This window comes from Lissotriton helveticus, chromosome 3_2 (assembly GCF_964261635.1).
Source record: "Lissotriton helveticus chromosome 3_2, aLisHel1.1, whole genome shotgun sequence".
In the NCBI taxonomy this organism is placed as follows: Eukaryota; Metazoa; Chordata; class Amphibia; order Caudata; family Salamandridae; genus Lissotriton; species Lissotriton helveticus.
This window is the reverse complement of record NC_136062.1, coordinates 234068739-234089496: the sequence shown is the minus strand read 5'-3', so window position 1 is coordinate 234089496 and position 20758 is coordinate 234068739. Positions and strand designations below refer to the sequence as shown.

Here is a 20758-nt window from a genome sequence, read left to right as displayed (position 1 = left end):
AGGATGACATCATGCCTAATAGCTGCATGAACACTCTTGCTGTTAGTGAGTGTTGTGGCTGAAATCTCTGAGTGATTGTAAGCATTGTTTGGACCCTGACTGGGTTGGGGTACACTTTGGCTTTTTCTGTGTCTATAGTAGCCCCCAGATATTGTTGAACCTTGTTTGGTTGTAGGTGTGACTTTGTGTAGTTCACCGTGAACCCTAGCTGGTGTAGTAGCTGAATTGTCTTTTGTGTGCCTTGCAGACACTCCTCTTGCGACCTGGCTTTTATTAGCCAGTCGTCCAAGTATGGGAAGACATGAATTTGTTGTCTTCTTAGGTGAGCTGCTACCACTGCCAGGCATTTTGTGAACACCCTTGGTGCCGTTGTGACACCAAATGGAAGGACTTTGAACTGATAATGTTGTCCTTCTACCACAAACCTGAGGTATTTCCTGTGGGCTTTGTGAATAGGGATATGAAAGTAAGCGTCTTTTAGATCCAGTGTAGAAAGAAAGTCCCCTTTCTTCAGTAAAGGAAGTACTTGTTGGAGCGTGACCATGTGGAAATGTTCCGAATTTATGTATGCGTTGAGAGGTCTTAGGTCCAGTATTGGCCTTAGAGACCCGTCCTTTTTGGGAATTAGGAAGTATAGGGAGTATACTCCTGTTCCCTGTTGGTGCTGTGGAACCTTCTCTATGGCATGCTTTTCTAGCAGTGATATTACTTCTTGTTTTAATAGTGTCAGGTGATCTTGTTTCATTGGACGCTGTTTGGGGGGGATGTTTGGTGGGGTAGCTGTGAGTTCTAGGCAATAACCATGTTGGATAATTTGTCTTACCCACTTGTCTGATGTGATGTTTTCCCAGACAGGTAGGAACTGTGATAGGCGTCCCCCTACCGGTGTTATATGGTCTGGGGGAAGCTCTATGAAGTCACTGTTTTGGGGTTGGAGAGTTGCGGTTGTTGTTGTTTCCGCGACCTCTACCCTTGTTGTTGTTACCCCTGTATCCACCTCTAGAATTACCTCTGGGTGATGTAGGTGTAAAAGAGGTTTGCTGTTGGTTTGTACCTGTACTTTTGGATCCTCCTCTATAGGTGGATCTACGAAAGGAACCTCTTTGTGTCGGCTGTTGCAATGCTCCCATTGATTTAGCCGTTTCTGTATCCTTCTTCATCTTTTCTAGGGCCTCATCTGTCCCTGTGCCAAAAAGTGTTTTCCCATCAAAAGGTTGGTTCAGTAACGATGTTTGTACCTCTTGTTTGAACCCTGACACTCTGAGCCATGCATGTCTCCTTAACATGATGCTTGTGTTTGTTGACCTTGCCGCAGTTTCTGCCGCGTCTAGGGCGCACTTTATTGAAGTGTTAGTAATTAACTTCCCTTCTTGTATAAGTTGATCTGCTCTCTTTTGATGTTCTTTAGGGAGATGTTTGATGAGTGTTTCTAACTCATCATAATGCGCTCTGTCATACCTTGCAAGTAGTGCTTGCGTATTAGCTATGCGCCAACTGTTTGCCGCTTGAGATGCTACTCTCTTGCCAGAATGATTCAGAAAAGGGGGTGGTGATGAACAGAGTGCCTGAATTAAGCAGACCACTCTTACCCAGTCCAAAGATCAGGGCTTGATCCATCACCGTTTTTTAGCTCACTGCACCATCCCAGCTCAGAACTCGGCTATATGCAAATAAATTGCCAGAAACCGGTCCCCGGTAGCTTGTCTCCTTTCTGGTGAAGAATTGGCTTGGTAGTTTGGTCTGCCCTGTTCCCATGATGCACTGGGCCAGGGACAGACTAATTTGCATATAGCCAGGTTCTGAGCTGGGATGGGGCAGTGAGATAAATAACGGTGATGGATCAAGCCCTGATCTTTGGACTGGGTAAGAGTGGTCTGCTTAATTCAGACACTCTGTTCATCACCACCCCCTTTTCTGTATCGTTTTTGGCCACTATAGGTGTGGCAGGGTATACTCAGACATGAGTCCCTTTCTCACTGCTCCATCAGGATTCAAGCAAGCCGGGCCGAAGAGGCTGAAATGCCAGAAACCGGTCCCCGGTAGCTTGTCTCCTTTCTGGTGAAGAATTGGCTTGGTAGTTTGGTCTGCCCTGTTCCCATGATGCACTGGGCCAGGGACAGACTAATTTGCATATAGCCAGGTTCTGAGCTGGGATGGGGCAGTGAGATAAATAACGGTGATGGATCAAGCCCTGATCTTTGGACTGGGTAAGAGTGGTCTGCTTAATTCAGACACTCTGTTCATCACCACCCCCTTTTCTGTATCGTTTTTGGCCACTATAGGTGTGGCAGGGTATACTCAGACATGAGTCCCTTTCTCACTGCTCCATCAGGATTCAAGCAAGCCGGGCCGAAGAGGCTGAAGTGCCAGAAACCGGTCCCCGGTAGCTTGTCTCCTTTCTGGTGAAGAATTGGCTTGGTAGTTTGGTCTGCCCTGTTCCCATGATGCACTGGGCCAGGGACAGACTAATTTGCATATAGCCAGGTTCTGAGCTGGGATGGGGCAGTGAGATAAATAACGGTGATGGATCAAGCCCTGATCTTTGGACTGGGTAAGAGTGGTCTGCTTAATTCAGACACTCTGTTCATCACCACCCCCTTTTCTGTATCACTCTCTTGCCAGAGGCATCTATTAGTTTAGACTCTTTGTCAGGAGGTGGAGCTTCTCCTGTAGATAAAGAGTTTGCTCTCTTGCGAGCGTTTGTGACCACTAGTGAGTCTAGAGGAATTTGCCCCTTAATGTATATTGGGTCTTTTGGAGCTGCCCTATATTTTTTATCAATTCTTGGGTTCAATACCCTAGCCCTCACTGGGTCTTTGAATATCTCTGATGTATGACTGAGAAGGCCCTTAAGCATTGGTAGTGTTCCTGATGTTCTTTGTGCAGTAGGTAGTGTTTCTAATAAGAAGTCCTGTACTTGAGGTTCTGTATGTAGGTCTACCTTATGAAATGTTGCTGCTCTAGTAATGAGTTGTGCAAACCCAGTATTGTCATCAGGAGGTGAAGGTTTTGAGGGATATGACTCAAGGTCGGTATCATTACCTGATCCCACATTATACTCTTCCCATGGGTCTGCCTCCTCTGGGATTGTGTCCTCATCATCCCCAGGGTGTCCCCCTTCCCCTGTGTCACTCTCTCCATCTGTTGTAGGTGTAGATGGGCGTGTGGGAGGAATATCTGGCCTATTGTGAGGAAGAGGCGAAGATGGTGTGGGAGAGGTTTGGGAGAAGGGGGAGGAGTTGTATTCGTCCCCATTGTTCTCTTCTTTGGATGAGTCTTGTCGTCCGAATGTTCATGTTTCCTCTTTTTAGGTAGTTCTGTGGCTACCTTGCCAGTCTTTGGGTCAATAAACAAAGTCTTTTGTTTAGGATCCGTTCCGTGTTCCTGTGTCGGTACCGCAGTTTTCGGTTCCGAAAGGTGTTTTTTCTTTGAAATGTCCATTTGTATTTTCGGTGCCGAAGTTTTGTTCGGATCCGATTTCTTCGGTATCGAAGATGTCCCCGGTGTCGAGGGTGTTTTCGGCGCCGAAGCGTGCTTCGGTGTCGACATGGACTGCTTCGACTTCGAGCTTTCCTTGACCTGGTGCTTCGGTGTCGATGTGGTCGGTTTATCGGAACCGGAACCACTATGATGGGGGACCGAGTGTTTCGGTTTCTGTTTCGTTGCCGGGCTCGAAGGCGGGGCGTTGGAAACTTTTTTCGGTTGTCTGACCGGGCTCGAGGGCGGGGTCGACACCGTGCGGGGTCTGTTTTTCGGTAAAGGGACGTCGTCACTCACGGTTTGTTGGACGTCGATTTCCTCGACGTCGGACTCGTCCGCTTCTGACCCCGCCTCGTCGGCCTCTTCTTCCTCCTCTTCTGGGTGCTGGTCCTCGAACAGCTCCGGGATTGCTTGTGACTGCATTCTCGATACCTCGTGTCTTCGGGCTCGACGGTTTCTAATCGTCGATTTTGACGAGAACGCTGCACAGGCCTCACAGTCCCTGGATTCGTGTTCAGGGCACAAGCAGAGGTTGCACACCTCGTGTAGGTCCTTGTGTGGGAACTTAGCACCACACGTTGGACATTTTTTGAATGGAGTCCTTTCCATGGACCCCGGGCTGGACTACGTCGAGTTTCTCGTAGTCGTCGTCCTTCGAACCGCGTCGGTATGGAGTGAAGTCGCGTTCGATAACGATACCGTTGATTTGGAAAGGAATACGCGCCGGTTATAACCTTCTTTGTTGAAGTCGGTCCGGAGCGCTTCAATCCTCATCCGAACCCGATGGCGGAAAAAAACAATCTAAGGATGGAGCCGATGCCCATGCGCACTAACACCGAGAGGAGGAGTCACTTATGACGACAAAGACTTCTCCAGAAGAAAAACAAAGTGCAATCATCCGAGCCCAACACCAGATGGCGATCTATTCATAAATGTACCATCTGCAGCCCATATGCCTCGAACAGCTACTTTCCACGTTAGGAACTGGAGTTCACACGAGTGCAGTGGTTCAAAAGGTGGTCCCATCAGTCTGGTGAGGACCACATTGAGGTTCCACACCGGAGCTGGTGGTGTTCTTGGGGGAATGACTCGTTTCAGACCTTCAAGGAAAGCTTTAATGGCAGGCACTCTGAAGACAGAGAGATGCTGCCTGTTCTGAAGATAAGCCGCTATGGCGGATAAATGTATCCGAATGGAAGTGTACGCTAGATTGCACTTGTAAAGATGCAACAGATAGCAAATGATGTCAGGGATAGATGCATCTAGCGGGTTGATGTCATTGGCTGTACAGTAAATGACAAAACGCTTCCATTTCGCAGCATAGCATGCTCTGGTAGTTGGCTTCCTTGCCTCCTTGATGATGTCCATGCATTCCGGAGGTAGGTTAAGGTATCCAAACTCTAGGACTTCAGGAGCCCGATCGCCAGGTTGAGCTGTTGCGGATCTGGATGCTGAATTTCTCCATGGGTCTGCGTCAAAAGTCTGGGCGTGAGGCGCAGTCTTTGATGCGGCACCACTGAGAGTTCGAGGAACGTGGTGTACCATGCTTGGCGCGCCCACGTTGGAGCAACTAGGATGAGAGTCATCGCGTGCTGCCTTAGCTTTCTTGCCACCAGCGGTATCAGAGGGGCTGGCGGAAAAGCGTACGCAAATTTGCCTGACCAGTTCATCCATATCGCATTCCCCTGCGACTGTGGGTGAGGGAACCTGGCGGCAAAGTGTTGGCGTTTTGCGTTTTCTTTTGTGGCAAACAGGTCTATCTCCGGATGACCCCACTGCTGGAAGTACGGGTGGAGTACAGATGGGTGTAACTTCCACTCGTGCATTTGATGGCTGTATCTGCTGAGCAGATCCGCCATCTGATTGTCCCTTCCCGGGAGGTGTTCTGCCATGAGGAAAATGTTCCTCTGAATGGCCCACTTCCACATGCTCTGAGCCAGATGAGACAGCTGTGGCGAGTGGGTGCCTCCCTGCTTTTGAATGTAGTACATCGCGGTCATGTTGTCCGTCCGGACTAACACTACCTTGTTGCACAGATGTACAATGAAGGACTTGATCGCCATGAAGATTGCCATCAGTTCCAGATAATTGATGTGCATCCTCTGTTGTTGCGTCGTCCATAGTCCCTGCACTGTGTAAGTGAGCAGATGAGCTCCCCATCCCTGGAGAGACGCGTCCGTTGTCAGGATAATCTGTGGCACTGGCTCCTGGAACAGTCGGCCCTTGCAAAGGTTGTGTGGAGTCCACCAATGCAGAGAGTCGTATGCCCGACTGGTAACCAACACTAGGTCTGTCAATTGTCCCTGAGCCTGTGTCCACTGATTTGCTAAGCACTCCTGGAGCGGGCGCATATGTAACCGTGCGTGAGGGACTATGAAGATGCAGGAGGCCATCATGCCTATCAACTGCATGAACACTCTCGCTGGAAGCGAGTGTTGTGGTCTGAACTTTTGGATTAGAGACTGCATGTTGTCTATCCTGACTTGGTTTGGTTGAGCAATGGCCGTCAGGGTATTGATCGTTGCACCTAGAAACTGCCGGACATGTGCCGGCTGAAGATGCGACTTTGGGTAGTTCAACGAGAAACCTAGATTGTGAAGGAGGTGAATGGTGGTCGACATGTCCGCGGCGCACTGTCGTTCCGACTTGGCTTGAACGAGCCAGTCGTCCAGGTAGGGGTAGACATGGATGTTCTGCCTCCTGAGGTGCGCTGCTACTGTCGCCAGACACTTGGTAAACACCCTTGGGGCTGTGGTGACTCCGAAGGGTAGGACCTTGAACTGGTAATGCCTGCCATGGATAGTGAACCTGAGGTATTTCCTGTGGGACGGGTGTAGTGGAATGTGGAAATAAGCATCCTTGAGATCTAAGGTTGCTAAGAAGTCCCCTTGGTTTAACAAGGGAAGAATCTGTTGCAGTGTAAGCATGTGGAAATGTTCTGATAGTATGTACTGGTTGAGGGGACGTAGATCTAGAATGGGTCTGAGAGATCCGTCCTTCTTTGGAATAAGGAAGTACAGGGAGTATACCCCCGTGCCTTCCTCTCCCACTGGCACGAGCTCGATTGCGCCTTTTTGCAGCATTGCCACTACTTCCTGCTGCAATAAGTGCAAGTGCTCTGCGGACATAGGCCTTTGCCTTGGTGGGATGTTGGGTGGAGTGGATTTCAACTCCAGGCAATAACCATACTGGATTAGCTGTCGCACCCACCTGTCTGTGGTGATGTTTCTCCAGACGGGCAGGAACTGCTGCAGTCTCCCCCCGACAGGTGTTAAGTGGTCGGGGGGCAGTGACAGAGAGTCACTGTTTGCTAGGGGTAGAGGAGCGGGAGTTGTTGTTTCCTCTGCCGCGCCCTCTGTTGCTGTTATTTCTGTAACCTCCCTTGTTCTGTTTCACGAACGAGGATTGTGCTCCTCCCCTTGAGAATTGAGATTGTTGACCCATTTGTCCTCTGGTGACTCCACGTGCACCTGAGCGACGAAAATTATTGCCACGAAACTGTTGTGACTGCAGGGCCCCCATGGACTTAGCAGTTTCTGTGTCCTTCTTTATCTTTTCGAGGGTGGTGTCAACATCTGGACCAAACAGTCTATCAGGATTGACTGGCTGATTAAGTATTGTTGTCTGAATATCGGGTTTAAACCCAGATATGCGGAGCCAAGCTTGTCGTCTCAGCATGACGCTAGTGTTGATAGCCCTAGCTGCTGTGTCTGCGGCGTCAAGTGCACACTTGATGGCTGCGTTGGAGATCAGTTTACCTTCCTCTATAAGCAGTTTGGTGCCCTCTTGAAACTGTGGAGGCAGGTGTTGTACTATTTGCTCAAGGGTGTCGTAATGCGCCCTATCGTAACGTGCTAAGAGTGCTTGTGTATTTGAAATACGCCAAAAGTTGGCAGCCTGTGCCGCCACTCTCTTGCCCCCTGCCTCCAGCACTTTGGACTCCTTGTCAGGGGGAGGAGCTTCACCCGTTGTCTGGGAGTTGGCCCGTTTTCTGGCATTTGCGACCACAAGAGAGTCCAGAGGCAACTGTCCCCGAATGTATGCAGGGTCTGCAGGTGCTGGCCTGTACTTCTTTTCGATACGTGGATTGACCACTCTCGCCCTGGTAGGTTCTTTAAAGATGTCAGCTGCATGCTTGAGGACTCCCTTGAGCATAGGCAGCGTTTTCACAGTTCTTTCAGAGACTGAAAAAGTGTCAAAGAGAAAATCCTCTTCTACCGGGTCAGCATGCATGTCTACATCATGATTAGCAGCTGCCCTCTCGATGAGTGCATGAAAACCTGCAGAATCCTCTGTTGGGGATGCACGTGCACTAAAAGGCTGTGGGTCTTGCCCCACACCTTGGGTGCCTTGGTCACCAATGTCATCATATGCATCTGTGTGTGCATCTGGTTCATTTACTGGGAAGGTGTATTGGTCCTCCTCATTGTAACCCTCACCATCAGAATGGTCTGGTGAGAGAGTAGGGCTTCTTCTTGGAGGAGGCTGGATAGGCTCTATGAGGTTAGAAGCGTCCAGAGGAACTTTTTTCTTCTTTAGTGGGATAACATAGGAGTCTAGAGGCTCTGATGTGATCCTTCTTTTGTATATTGTCAATTTGCCTGTGTTGGTGTCGATGAAGTGCTCAGAATCGTCCTCGGATCCGAGTTCTCGACTTGAAGGTACCCCTGCCGTAGAAGAATCCGCCTTCTTTGGCGTCGATTTTGTAGAAAAAGCCTTCGGAGCCTCTTTCGGCGGCAGAAGGAAGAGAAGCTTGCTTTTAGGCTTGGCCGGAGCATCCTTCGGCGTCTGAGGCGACGGTAACGGAGCCGACGTAGCAGCGGCCTTTTCCCTGATCCTCTGCAGCGAAGCGGCGATGGGAGACGCTTCATCCACAGTGGCCTTTGGCGCTGACGAGGACGTCTTGACCTTCCCCTCGGATCCGACGTGATGGTGGCCCTTCTGAGGTTTGGGCGCCGATGCCGTTGACGCCGACCCAGAGTCCTTGGACCGATGCGCAGACGTGCCAGCAGTGGATCCGTGCGCTTGAGTCGGTTCCGTATCCACTACACTGCCGGCCTTGGCGTGCTTGGACGGTGTCGCAGCGGTTGATCCGTGCCGACCACCCTTTTTAGAGGATCCCTCCTCCTGCGCCGATTTCGTTCCAGCGGAATCGATCGACTTCTTCGGCTTCTGCGGACCGGAGCCCGACGGAGCCGATGCGGCAGCGGGTGCAGTATGTTTCTGTGGGCCGGCCGCCATTTTAGGGACGCTCGAGTCCATAAGTTTCGGTTTCGTTTTCGGGTCGGCCATTTTAGGTGTAGTCGACACCGCAGGTTTCGGTTTCGATCCGGCTTGCCCAGCAAGTACGTCCGTGGCCGGGCCTGATGGCGGGGCCGTGGCTTGCGGCACTGGGTCTTGGGTAAGGCCACTTGGCGATCCCGTGACCCGATCTTGATCTTCGAAACCTTCGGGGCATAGCTCGTCTCCAGAGCTATCTGCCGCGGCCCCATAAATCTCTTCGACGTCCCCTACCTCGTCGACGTATTGAAGGTCTTGACCCGCGACTCCGTCGTCGTCCTCCGGATCCGCCTCGACCTCCGTTTCGGGTGGGGAGATTTGGAGAAGATGACCCTGTTCATCTTCTTCCTGGTCGCCGAAGATGTTTTCTGGATCGGGGGCCGCTTGTCTGGCCTCCAGGCGCACCGCGCGCCGAAGCTTGAGAGTCTTTTTCGACCTGAATTGAGCGCAAGCCTTACACTTGCCGTCGTCATGGTCCAGTGAAAGGCATTTGTTACAGACCGGGTGGAGGTCTATATGTGGGTACTTGGACCCACAGAGCGGACAGTACTTAAACGGACTCCGCTCCATGCTGGAAAGTTGTAGTCGTGTCGCGATGAGAAGGCCTCGATGTTCGAAGAGTGTAGACTCCGTTGAATCCGACTTCAAGAGTTGGAAGAACCCGAGACCATGCGCGAACAATACCGACGCTAGAAAATACAAGGCCTTTTGGCCTGAAAAAGTTAGTTTTTCTCGGTTCCGACAAAGAGAAGTCGGGACCACATCCGAACCCAATGGCGGAAAAAAACAATCTGGGGATGGAGCCGATGCCCATGCGCACTGTAGTCCAGGGGAGGAGCCACCTATCTCAGGATACTTCGAAGACTCTTCCAGGACAACAATGTGCGATCATCCGGACCCAACACTAGGCGGCGATCTAATGCTAAGATATGAATTTAGCAGCCCACATGCCTCGAACACTTTATTATCTATACGGAGGCTCCGTACGGAAGCCACTACTCCCAGCGACTCTTATAACGTTACGGGCATGGAACAAGGCCACGAAGCGTACAGGCTGGAAGAAGACACCCACCCGGCAGACGCCACTATGGCATTGCACGTGGTTAACTGAACTTCATAAACTCAAAGGATTTACACGACGACATCGGGATCTCCACTATTGGAGATGTGATCGCTAAAGGGGAATTAAAATCCTTTCAGGCCCTGAAGTCAGAGTTTGGGCTCCATCACTCACAGCTCTTCAAATACACCCAACTACGTCATGCCTGGAGAGCACAGAACATACAATTGTCAGGGCTTCCAGAATATGCACCATTAGAGGGGAGGCTCTTGCAGGAACAGATTCAGGGAAAGGCAGTCTCACTCACTTACAAAACTTTAACCAACAATATGCTAGGGGATCTGGCGAAACTCAGAAATACTTGGGAAGGTGAAGTGGGAACACTTGGTGACCTGGATTGGGACATAGTGTTAATGCATCCTCGAGAGGTGGCGATTAAGTCTAGGCTCCGCCTCATCCAATACAACGTGCTCCACAGAACCTATTATGACAGGGTGAGACTCTGTAAAATGGGGAAAATAGAGGACACTAGATGCCTCCGATGCCATAGGGAAGGCGGAGATTTCTATCACACAATTTGGACATGTGAGGTGATTCAAACCTACTGGAACCACATCTTTAAGGAACTGAGAGAGATATTGGAGGTTCCGGTAGTACAAGAGCCCAAGCTGGCTTTACTGGGAATGACTAATAACGTAGACCTTCCACGCCATCTCCTAATTTTCCTGGTTCTGGCTTCGGTGGTAGCCAAAAGAGACATAGCGAAACATTGGGGTTCACCGACTCCCCCGGAGTTGGAGGAATGGAGAGGAGGGCTGGACCTCTACATGGCGGCCGAGAGAGTGACCTATAAATCTCGAGGGTGCCCTAAAAAGTTTCGAAAGGTTTGGTCCAGGTGGAGACACTACCATGGTCTGGAGGGGGTAATGGGAGAGAGATGAGCTCACGACCAAACTACAAGTACACACGGGAGCCGGAGGGAGGGCATGGGAGGAGACGCTGAGAGACACCTGTTTATCAGAGGAATGGACACTGTACCTGTATTATGTGAAATGTAACAGAAAAATACTATTGTGGAGGGGTGGGAGAGGGAGTAGGGGGATAAAGGTTGCTAATTACATGACTGTACTGTTGAGTTATGACCAAAATGCAAATAAAAATATTTTTTAAAAAATAGAGTCTGTAGTCTTCTGTAGCGGCGCTTTGCTCGGTTCCGATGGTTTCTTCGGAGTCGAGGAATTGGTGTCAGTAGGCTTTGGTGCCGGGTGCAGAGCAGAGGCAGTAGTGGGCACTGAGGAGGAAGATGATGATGGCTTCTTTTTCGGTGTTGGGGCTTCAGCACCGAAGGTGAAGGTATGACCGAAGCCTTTTTATGTGTTGGGGGGAGAAGGGAGGGGTCGACGACAGAACTTTTGACCCGCTGCCCAGTAGTAATGTCTTTGACGTCGGAGTCATCGGCTTCGTACTCTTCTCCAACCCGCTCCTGTTACAGCACATTGACGCCCTCCTGGAAGATGTCGCCGGGAATGGATGTCGACGAGGGAGCTATGCTTCTTCGAGCTCGACGATCTCCAATAGTCTTCTTGGAGAGGAATTAGGCGCAAGCTGGACAGTCTCTGGCCTCGTGCTCTGGAGAAAGGCAGACGTTACACACCTCATGAAGATATGTGTGTGGAAACTTCGACCCACATTGAGGATACTTCTTAAATTACGTCCTTTCCATGAGCCAGATGTAATAGCATAGGTAGGCCCGAAGGCCTTCGTCGACCACCGGAATCGAGGGCTTCGAACTTGGAGAGATGTGCGTCGACTAGATCAACTAGGGATCGCGATCGAAACAATACCGGAGAAAAGGGTGAAGGATTACGCATCGAAAGTTGAATCGGTAATGGCACCGAACTGGTTCACAATAAACACATCCGAGCCCGATGGCGGAAAAAAGCAATCTAAAGATGGAGCCGATGCCCATGCGCACTATCATCCAAAAGAGGAGTCACCTATCTCGTGACTTTCAAAGACTTTTCCACAAGAAAAACGAGTGCAAACATCCGGGCGCAACACCAGATGGCGATCTATGCATAGTGTGTGATCTGCAGTTCATATGCCTCGAACCTTCATTTTTCTCTATAGGAATACACTGACTATTTTTCCTAAAAATTGTTCCAAGTGTGGAGTTGGTTTTGTATGGAACTTTGAAAAACTGCAAATAACTAAAAACTGCAAATAACTAAAAACTGCTTACTTACCTTTCCTCTAGGAACTGTCCCAGTGTGATATCTAGGTATATCACACGGCGTAGAAAAAGTAATCTAGAAAGTAATCTGTAAAGCAATCCAAAGTAATCTAACAATTTCCACTGTATTGAAAGCATTTACACACCTGTAACAAAGTCAATTTCATTCTGCAAGCTTCTATTGTTCAAGATGCATTGAAAATTAACATATATACACATCTAGTAAATAAATACAACTAAATAATATTTTATACACATCAAATTGGTCGGAGTTCAGTCTTTGAGTGTTTGACATAATTTGCTGATTGAGTGTTCAACAAATGCTTAACACTACCCACTGATAAAGCCTTACTGCTTGCCCACACTAACGCAAATAGAGAGCCAGGTGCTATCTACTTTTATCTCAATCTACCTTTGGGGTTCCATTGCACTCTGTGCACACTATACCTCATTTTGGTATAGTATATACAGAGCCAGCTTCCTACAGAGACCTACACCTATTTCCTGTAATCGCAGCAGGGTTTGAAACCTTTAGTCCTAGAAGGGGACATTGTTCTCTAGCTCATTGCATTTCTCTTTTAGGAGTTGTCAGAAGAACAACAAAATTTGAAGTGGAGCTCTGAATATGCACTGTAGGGCACCGAAAGAAAGGAACTGACATTAGTGTGCAGAGGTGGCACATGTGCAGCTCTACTCAGTCCCTTCCAGTGCGGTGGGGAGCAGATACTGAGCAAAATAGGCCTAAAGTGGAGAGGGAGCTTTACTGGCAAAACAGAAGGAGAACAGAAGGTTGGTGGCAGCAACTTTGCTCTCTGGGGAACCGATTGTTAGTACAACTCCACGCACAGTTACTTGTTGTGATTGCTGACAGTACTGGCATGATCGAGATGTCAGCGCTGTTTAATTTTTATGCCTGAATTTTAATTTAAAAAACTTAATTGCACTCACTAATTTTGCGCACTGTGTTGTGGTCCACTTTTCTATCTGTACCCCGCCCGTTCCACCGCGGCTGGTGCCGTTTGTGTGGAGGGCGAGGCGAGGCGCCATCTTGGGTGGGGCTGGACCGGAGCTAGCGGTCTAGTTCTTCCGGGAGGCAGGGCTTATAACTAAATGTGTATCCGGGAGCGCAGCGGACGGGCGCAGCGGGCGCGACGAAGGCGCGCCGAAGTCGCGCATAAGTCAAGCCCGTCTGCGCCCGTCCGCGGCCGACAGGGGCCGGGGGCTAAAACCCCTGGTCAAATTTACACATACTCCTCGCATGATTTGATGCTGTTAAGACCATTAGACAATTTATGCCCACCTTTATCACCTCATGTACTTAAACGCACTGCCACTTATGGTATTTTAAAGCCTAATTACACAGCCGGAAATGTTAACCATCCTAGCCTCCGTGCTTGTCCTCCATCCGTATTAGGATTACAGACCAAGCTCAAGTGCTTTTATTTGAACACGAGGTCGATGGCCAAACACCATATGGACATATTTCTAATGCTGCGATCTGAGCAACCCGACATCCTGCTCCTTACGGAGACATGGCTCAATGTTGACTCATTACCACACATTTTGGCGGCTGTTCCCTCTGATTATTACATTTTAAATGCTGATAGATCCGCCGATAAAAGTGGTGGAGGAGTCGCAGCCATTATTCGTAATACCCACAAGTTCTCCCTATTACCACCTCTTGACCTTACAGACTCAGAGAATATCGTTTTTAAAATGGACACTGACAGTGGAACACTGTTAATGGTCCTCATTTATCGCCCCCCCTCAACTTATGCCTAAGTTTGCTGCCTCATTGGCAGAACAACTAGCCTCTCTTGTAATTAATTACACAAAAATAGTTTTGTTGGGTGATCTGAACCTCTGGTTTGATGCTACTGTTTTGGACGCTCAGGCAGCAGAACTTAAGGATTTACTCCTAGACCTGAACTTAACTCAACAGATCCATCTGCCAACCCATGAAAAAGGGCATAGCCTTGATCAAATATGGTCCCAGAATATTCCCCTTTCTATTCTCTCTATAACTCCTTGTATTTGGTCAGACCATTTTCTTATACACTTTATGCTCACTATTGAGACGGGCAAAAAGCAAGTTCTCCAAACAGGCGGGAAAATCAGAAAATGGAAGGACATTGATACTTCAGCTTTTCTGAATACCTTGGCTTTGTCCCTTACCCCCATAGCCAAGGACATCGATGCTATTGAAGAAGCCTACTCTAACTGGCTATGTCAGGCAGCTGACGCCTACGCGCCTTGTATAAACATTCCTCGTTCCCGCCCTAATGACGCACATAAGTGGTTTACTCCACACTTGAAGTCTTTAAAATTGGAAGTACGTCAAAAAGAGAGGAAGTGGAGAATTGGCTACTCCACACAAGAAAAAGCCGATTACTGCAAGGACCGTAAAGACTATCAAAAACTTGTCCTAAAACAAAAAACGGATTATTTTTCTGAAAAAATATTGAACTCTCGTAATACATCGAAAGATCTGTTCAATATTGTGAATGAGCTTAGTAGCAGTGATAGAACCTCTCTATTGGTCACTCCAACCCAGGATCTTTGCAATTCACTGAACTCTTTTTTCTTTAATAAAATTTGCACCATAAAAGAGTATCTCTAATGCTTTACTCCCCCCTCCTTTGGATGACACCTACTATAATCCTCATACGCTAGAGGCCTTTCCCCTTATTGATAGTAAGATTTTGTCCAATCTTTTTGCAAGGGTTAAATCGGGTTCACCTAATGATACCTGCCCCCCGTATATCCTCAGAGAGGTGGGGACAGCCATTCGTGAGGGTGTGCTTCCTCTGCTAAATGGATCACTCCTACAGGGTAAAGTTCCCAATAGCCTTAAGAAGGCCCTGCTTATCCCCCTGATCAAGAAAGCTGGTGCAGATCCGCTTGATCCGTTAAATTACAGGCCTATATCACTGCTGCCTTATAGTTCTAAGCTACTGGAAGCCCACGTCTGTGCAAACGTGTCTAATTTCATAGAACAAACAGAATATCTTGAACCCAATCAGGCTGGCTTCCGTTTGTGTCACTCAACGGAGGCTGTCATATTGGCGGTACAAAATACTTTGAGGCGGAATGCGGATAAAGGAATCCACCAGGCCCTGGTACTACTCGACCTTTCGGCAGCATTCGACACGGTTGACTATACCATCCTGGTCAACCGTGTCGAACAAGCTGGCCTTAGGGGGCCTGTGTTGAGTTGGATCCGTTCCTTTGTCACAGGCCGCACTCAATCAGTAAGATTGGGCCCTTTTACAGCCCCTACCATTTCCACCACTTGTGGAGTACCTCAGGGCTCATCTTTGTCACCTTTGCTTTTTAATTTGTACTTGCGCCCACTACTGTACTCCCTAAGAAATGCCATCTTTAACTATGCGGACGATCTGCAACTCATCTTCCCTCTGAATACCAAGGATTCTGTGGAAGAATTTCATAACACCATGACACACATTCAGGGATGGATGAGTTGTAATCATCTGAAACTTAACCCAGGCAAGACTGAACTGGTCTTGCCTGGGCAGAGTGAACTAAGTTGGAGCCCATGCTTCTGGCCTTCTAGCATGGGGACTCCACCTATGAGATCGTCCTCAGTTAAAAGCTTGGGAGTAATAATTAGTGAGGACCTTTCTTTGAAAAGACAGGTAGGCGCTGTGGTGTCATCCAGTTTCTTTCAACTTAAAAAAATAAGGAAAATAGCTTTCTTTCTTACGCAGCCTGCTCTCATCCAGGTCATTATTGCCCTTGTCTTATCCCGACTGGACTTTTCTAATAGTCTCTATTTGGGGCTCCAAGCGGGAGAGTTGAAACGACTTCAGTTGGTCCAGAATCAAGCCGCCAGGCTTATTCTGGGACTCACAAAATGGCAATCTATTAGACCTGGTTTGAAACAACTACATTGGTTACCTGTTGCGCAGCGAATCGCATTCAAAACCGGGTGTATTATTTTTAAAACCTTACAAAACTCAGGCCCGAAGTTTATAAAAGAGCTGGTCTCTAGATATAATCCATCTTTAAATCTCCACTCTGCTCAAAAATCTTTATTGATTGTCCCATCTTACAAAAGGAAGCGCCTTGGTGGCAGCTGTTTTGACCATCTTGCTGCCACCTTTTGGAACTCGCTTCCCTTACAATTGAAACTGAGCGGAGACCTTCTTAGCTTCAGACACTCTCTTAAAACCTGGCTGTTCTCGCAGGCCTACTATTGAGCTGTATTTCACTTTTAACTGCTGTGTTGTGTTTCCTTTCTTTAGCGCCATGAAGCCCTCGGGCGTACGAGCGCTTAATAAATACATATTAACATAACATAACAAAAGCTTTCCAGATCCAGTCTCGACCCTTGGGAGAATTTTAAGATGAAGAATCTGCGGTTAGAAATAGACATCAGAAAATGTATGTGGCTCAACTATGTGGCACTGCCTTTTTTTGCCAAAGCTGATTATCAATATGGATTGGATCAGGTCATAGATTGGCCCAAATACAATTAAGGTGTTGGCAGTCTTTGCACTGAGGATGTAGCCACTCAAAAAGACATACAAACTATGAAATTGATATCCTCATGCTGAAAATAAGCACAAAGCAAGCAATAGCCATTTCCCTCTAATACACACTCCCTCCTTAATTCAATTCTACCATATATGTCCACAGACTGGAGAGTACACAGACTAATATGAGTTTGTTTTCAAACATTTTTTTTTAATGGAAGTTTTACATTCTAATGTCACAAGCTTTGGTCCGCCAAATCTATGATGCAGTACAATTGCTTCACCTTTAACAAGCATAGCATATTTGAAAGACATTAAAAGCAGCGATATTTCCATTTGAAGATCTAAATGTTTTTGTTTGTATTCAAATTTAAAAGGGGAAAATATTAACCAGTACCTGCAAATATTTCTTCATCAATGAAAAAGAGTAGCTAATTACAGTGTGACATTGAAGACCATCCATAGGCATAAAGATACAAATATAAAGACCAGTTGAATATTAGCGATTCAGGTTCAAAAGGCATTTAGACATTCCTTCAGAGAACAATGAGGGTGCATAAATAATTCAAGAAGTTTGGACTCACAAGCAAGACTAAAGATTGTGACACAGTGTGGCTCACAAGGATGAGTTACCCTAGCAGTCTGTGTTACTATAAGCAAGCAATAGAGAAAACATACCCCCATTCTTGTACACCACTAACCTCTTTGCAGAGTGGGGTCCTCCCTGTGCACTTTGGCTGCTGGTAGCTTTTGGGCAATGCTCGATAGCTGGAGCCCAGTCTTTTGCAGGAGGCATAGTCTATCTCCATAGCAATGCCCTCTGTTGCCCGCTCCTTGGGAAATGGCTCAATGTGAGACGATTCCTTGTAGCCCAAGAAGGTTTTGAACCAGGTAAACAACTCTGGAAATTTTCTGTACGGAAAGAACATTCAATCAAGACAAATTAGCAATAACATTAGCAAAATGTCACAACACCGAATTGAACCCAATAAGAACAGAGGTTGGAAGAATGATGGGATGGCCTAGTAAGGTTTGGAATGGGTGCTATTTATGTAGTTTAAAGAGAGGGCAGGAGACAGTAAAATATTAGGCAGGTACCACAGATTGTGTGCCTCGTTTGCAGTTTAGTATAACAAGATGTGAAAGAAAGCCATAGTTTTGGCAATCAGTTTTAAGGACACTTTCACATTTCAAATATCACAGCACAACTTCAAGCCAATCTGTGTTTTAGACGGGCATATAAGATTGAAGGGGTAGAGGTAGCAACAACTTTCACAAAAATGCTACCCTAGTAAAACATGAAAAATATACATGGACTTAGATTACGGCTATGATTTCAATAAAACTGCGGCAAACTGATAACGGTAACACTTACATGAATATGCACATTCCAAGCTGGTCTAGGCAGATAAACTATTTAAAAAAAAAACAGATTTTCTAACCAGATGCAAATGGCTGGACTAATAACTTCACATGTAAGGGAAGCCTGTGAAAGTACTGTGCCTTCTGCAAATCTATCTTCTTTTATATACACCCAAGCTATGGTCAGGCTTAGATAAACAGACATCCTCACTTACAAAGAGAAAGGCTTAATATTATACCACTGCAATTGCTACTTCAGAAAGAAATACTCTATGTTTCTCTGGATTACGGATGTCTCAATAAACCTTTAATTATAATTCTGTAAATATTTCATGTGTAATGAGAGCAATGCTAGTCTTGAATCAAACACTTTGATTTTATTTTAAAATTTACACTAATCAAAGCTGCAGAATGCCCTTGAATGGTTCTGTCCAAGTTATACAACAAATGGCTAACCATCTACTCAGAACAATACAAGTTAGAATAATTTTGATAGTCTATATGACAAATAAAATTGACAATTGTATTTTTTATGTTGTCTACAAGTTTGCTAGTGCTTCAGTGCATCCCCAACCTAAGAATAGAAGCAATACTCAGAAGGATCATGTTTTTCACAAGTAGACCACATATAAATTGTGGATTACTAGACTGAGTTTAAATGAAAGTCTTCCAAATTATTTTAATCAGAACGTTTTTAGTATGGGTTCCGCTTTATATTAAAGAGGAAAATAACAATCAAAGAAACTGATTTGCTCATTTACCAGCTATTAAGAGCATAATGCTCTAGTCATATAGCTAAGAATCTTCAGTGCTCAAAACCAGAACGGTCATTCAGTAATATGTTATAGGAAAGAATTAGTAACATCCAGGCTTCTACATATGCACTATGCCTTTTCAGTGTGATTTACAGTGGAAGAGTGGGGCTAGAACAACACAAGTACTTACCCCAAGAAGGGCGAAACCAGCTGCACCAGCTCCCCTCGGGAGATCACTTCTTGGTTAAATATCACTAAGCAGCGCAGGAAGTTTTCATATGCTTCAACACTATGCAGAGCCTTTCGAACCTAGCAGAGTAGACATTCAAAGAGAAGTTGGGAGGCTTTCCTTCTAAAGAGCTATGGGCCAAATTTCATCAACATGGAAAATGCCATGGTTGCAAACTACAATTCATTTGAATGGCTCTCCGCTGGGCATCAAGCACAATCTTGACCGTATCTCTTGTTGGAGCACATTTAGAAGCAAAGCTTAATCAACACACAGTTCAAACTCTCCATGGGCCAAGAAACCAGATAAGTCTTCAAGGTCTTTCAAACAATAACCTTCACTAAGCTCCCAAATGTATTTTGTGCCTAAAAGGAGTAAAATATTACTTACCTGTAACAATCCAGGAAATGTGGATAGAAACAGTTTTTTTTTTAACAAAAAAGGTTTACAAAGAGCAAAATTACTTCATAGTCCCCAATCCTTAGCAAATGGCTTTTACTTAACCCTTCCAAACTGAGCAGAATGGCAGCAGAGGTTTAGATTAAACGTAATTAGCAAGATCAAAATGAAGCCAATGGATTTAATCGGCATTTGAGGACCAAGTGAATTTCAATAATTTCCTACGATGTATTTTTCCCCGAAGCCCAGATTGGATGGGAAGTATGAGCTTTGGTCCTTATAAGTGAAAAAAGACTATTTGTCATAAAAGCCACAGGTTTTTCTACGATGAGCCCTTACTACTCTGGAGTACGATATAATGTGCTCAAACTCGGTTTTCACATTTCTCTGCACCTGAAGAAGTCAGACAGGGGAAATTAATGTTGAAAAAAATACTGCATCCGGTCTGCACTACAGGGGTGTAAAGAGTGAGTCAGAAATCCCACTGTCTTATTTAGAGAAGAACCTTGCTTTGATGGTGTCTGTCAGGACTTGAACAGGAGAGAAAGGAAAGATTTCAGGCCTACTCAACGGTCTTGGGATTGATGTAGTGAAGGTGATGGATCTGAGCCTTGGGGAGTTTAGAGGCTAAGACTTACATGATGTAGGAAAGTCGATTACTATTTGGTGAGGACAAGTGTCTACCTCAAAAGAAGAGGACACCACCTCCAGATGTAATGTTATGCAGATTTGTCGAGCACATTATCACTTGGGAGGGTATCATGGTCCTGAGGAGTTGAGCCTAGCCAGACCTAGGGATTCATGGGACTATTCGGAAATCCAGGTCTTCAGCTTCTTGCAGAATTCAAGGAATGAGGATGAGGTGTTTTATGTAGTGGCAGGTCATTCTATGCTTTAATAGTGATGTAGGAGAAGACTCAAACGCCAAATCTAGTTTTCCGTATGCGTAGGATGTGTGCAAGTAGGAGTCCGGACGAGCGGTGTTGTCGGGAATATTTGTGAAAGCAGATGCAATTGTTGAGGTATGCAGGGCGAGTGCTATGTAGTGCCCAGAAGGTGTGGGTAAGGAGTTTGAATTGTGCTCATTTGTGTATGGGGAACCACTGGACCACCTTCAAGTGTGCTGTAAGTGTAGTGTGGGAGTTTGAGAGTGATACTGGCTATAGAGTTCTGAATGATCTGCAACCTTCTGGCGATTTGTTTGTTGTGACCAGGGGATGCGAGAAAATCTTTTGGGTGTTGATTGGGAGCCATTTGAAAATCTTCCTCAGAAGCTTCAGGATGTGGAAGTATGAGGCAGTGACTGTGTTGAGTTGGGAAGTTATGTAGAGTTTGCTTTCAATCACAATACAGAGGTTCTTGCAGTGAGTGGTGGGAGTCAGTTGCATTGAGTTGTGGGAGCCAGTTGCAGTGGGTGGTGGCAGTCACTCCTCGCTCTGCTAGCCATCAGGTGGAGTCTCACAG

General features: G+C 46.7%; 1 protein-coding gene across 5 annotated transcripts in view; it reads right to left on the bottom strand.

The window, feature by feature from the left end:
• SIN3A (SIN3 transcription regulator family member A) overlaps window positions 1–20758 on the bottom strand; it is an 865613-nt gene that overhangs the window by 403167 nt on the left and 441688 nt on the right. For all 5 annotated transcript variants that reach the window (XM_078685093.1, XM_078685092.1, XM_078685095.1 and 2 more), the window contains 2 exons: window positions 18857–18975; window positions 17251–17461 (listed from right to left, as the gene is read on the bottom strand). In XM_078685093.1, coding sequence (XP_078541219.1) covers window positions 17251–17461; window positions 18857–18975 — 330 coding nt within the window. The remainder of the gene's footprint in view (window positions 1–17250; window positions 17462–18856; window positions 18976–20758) is intronic.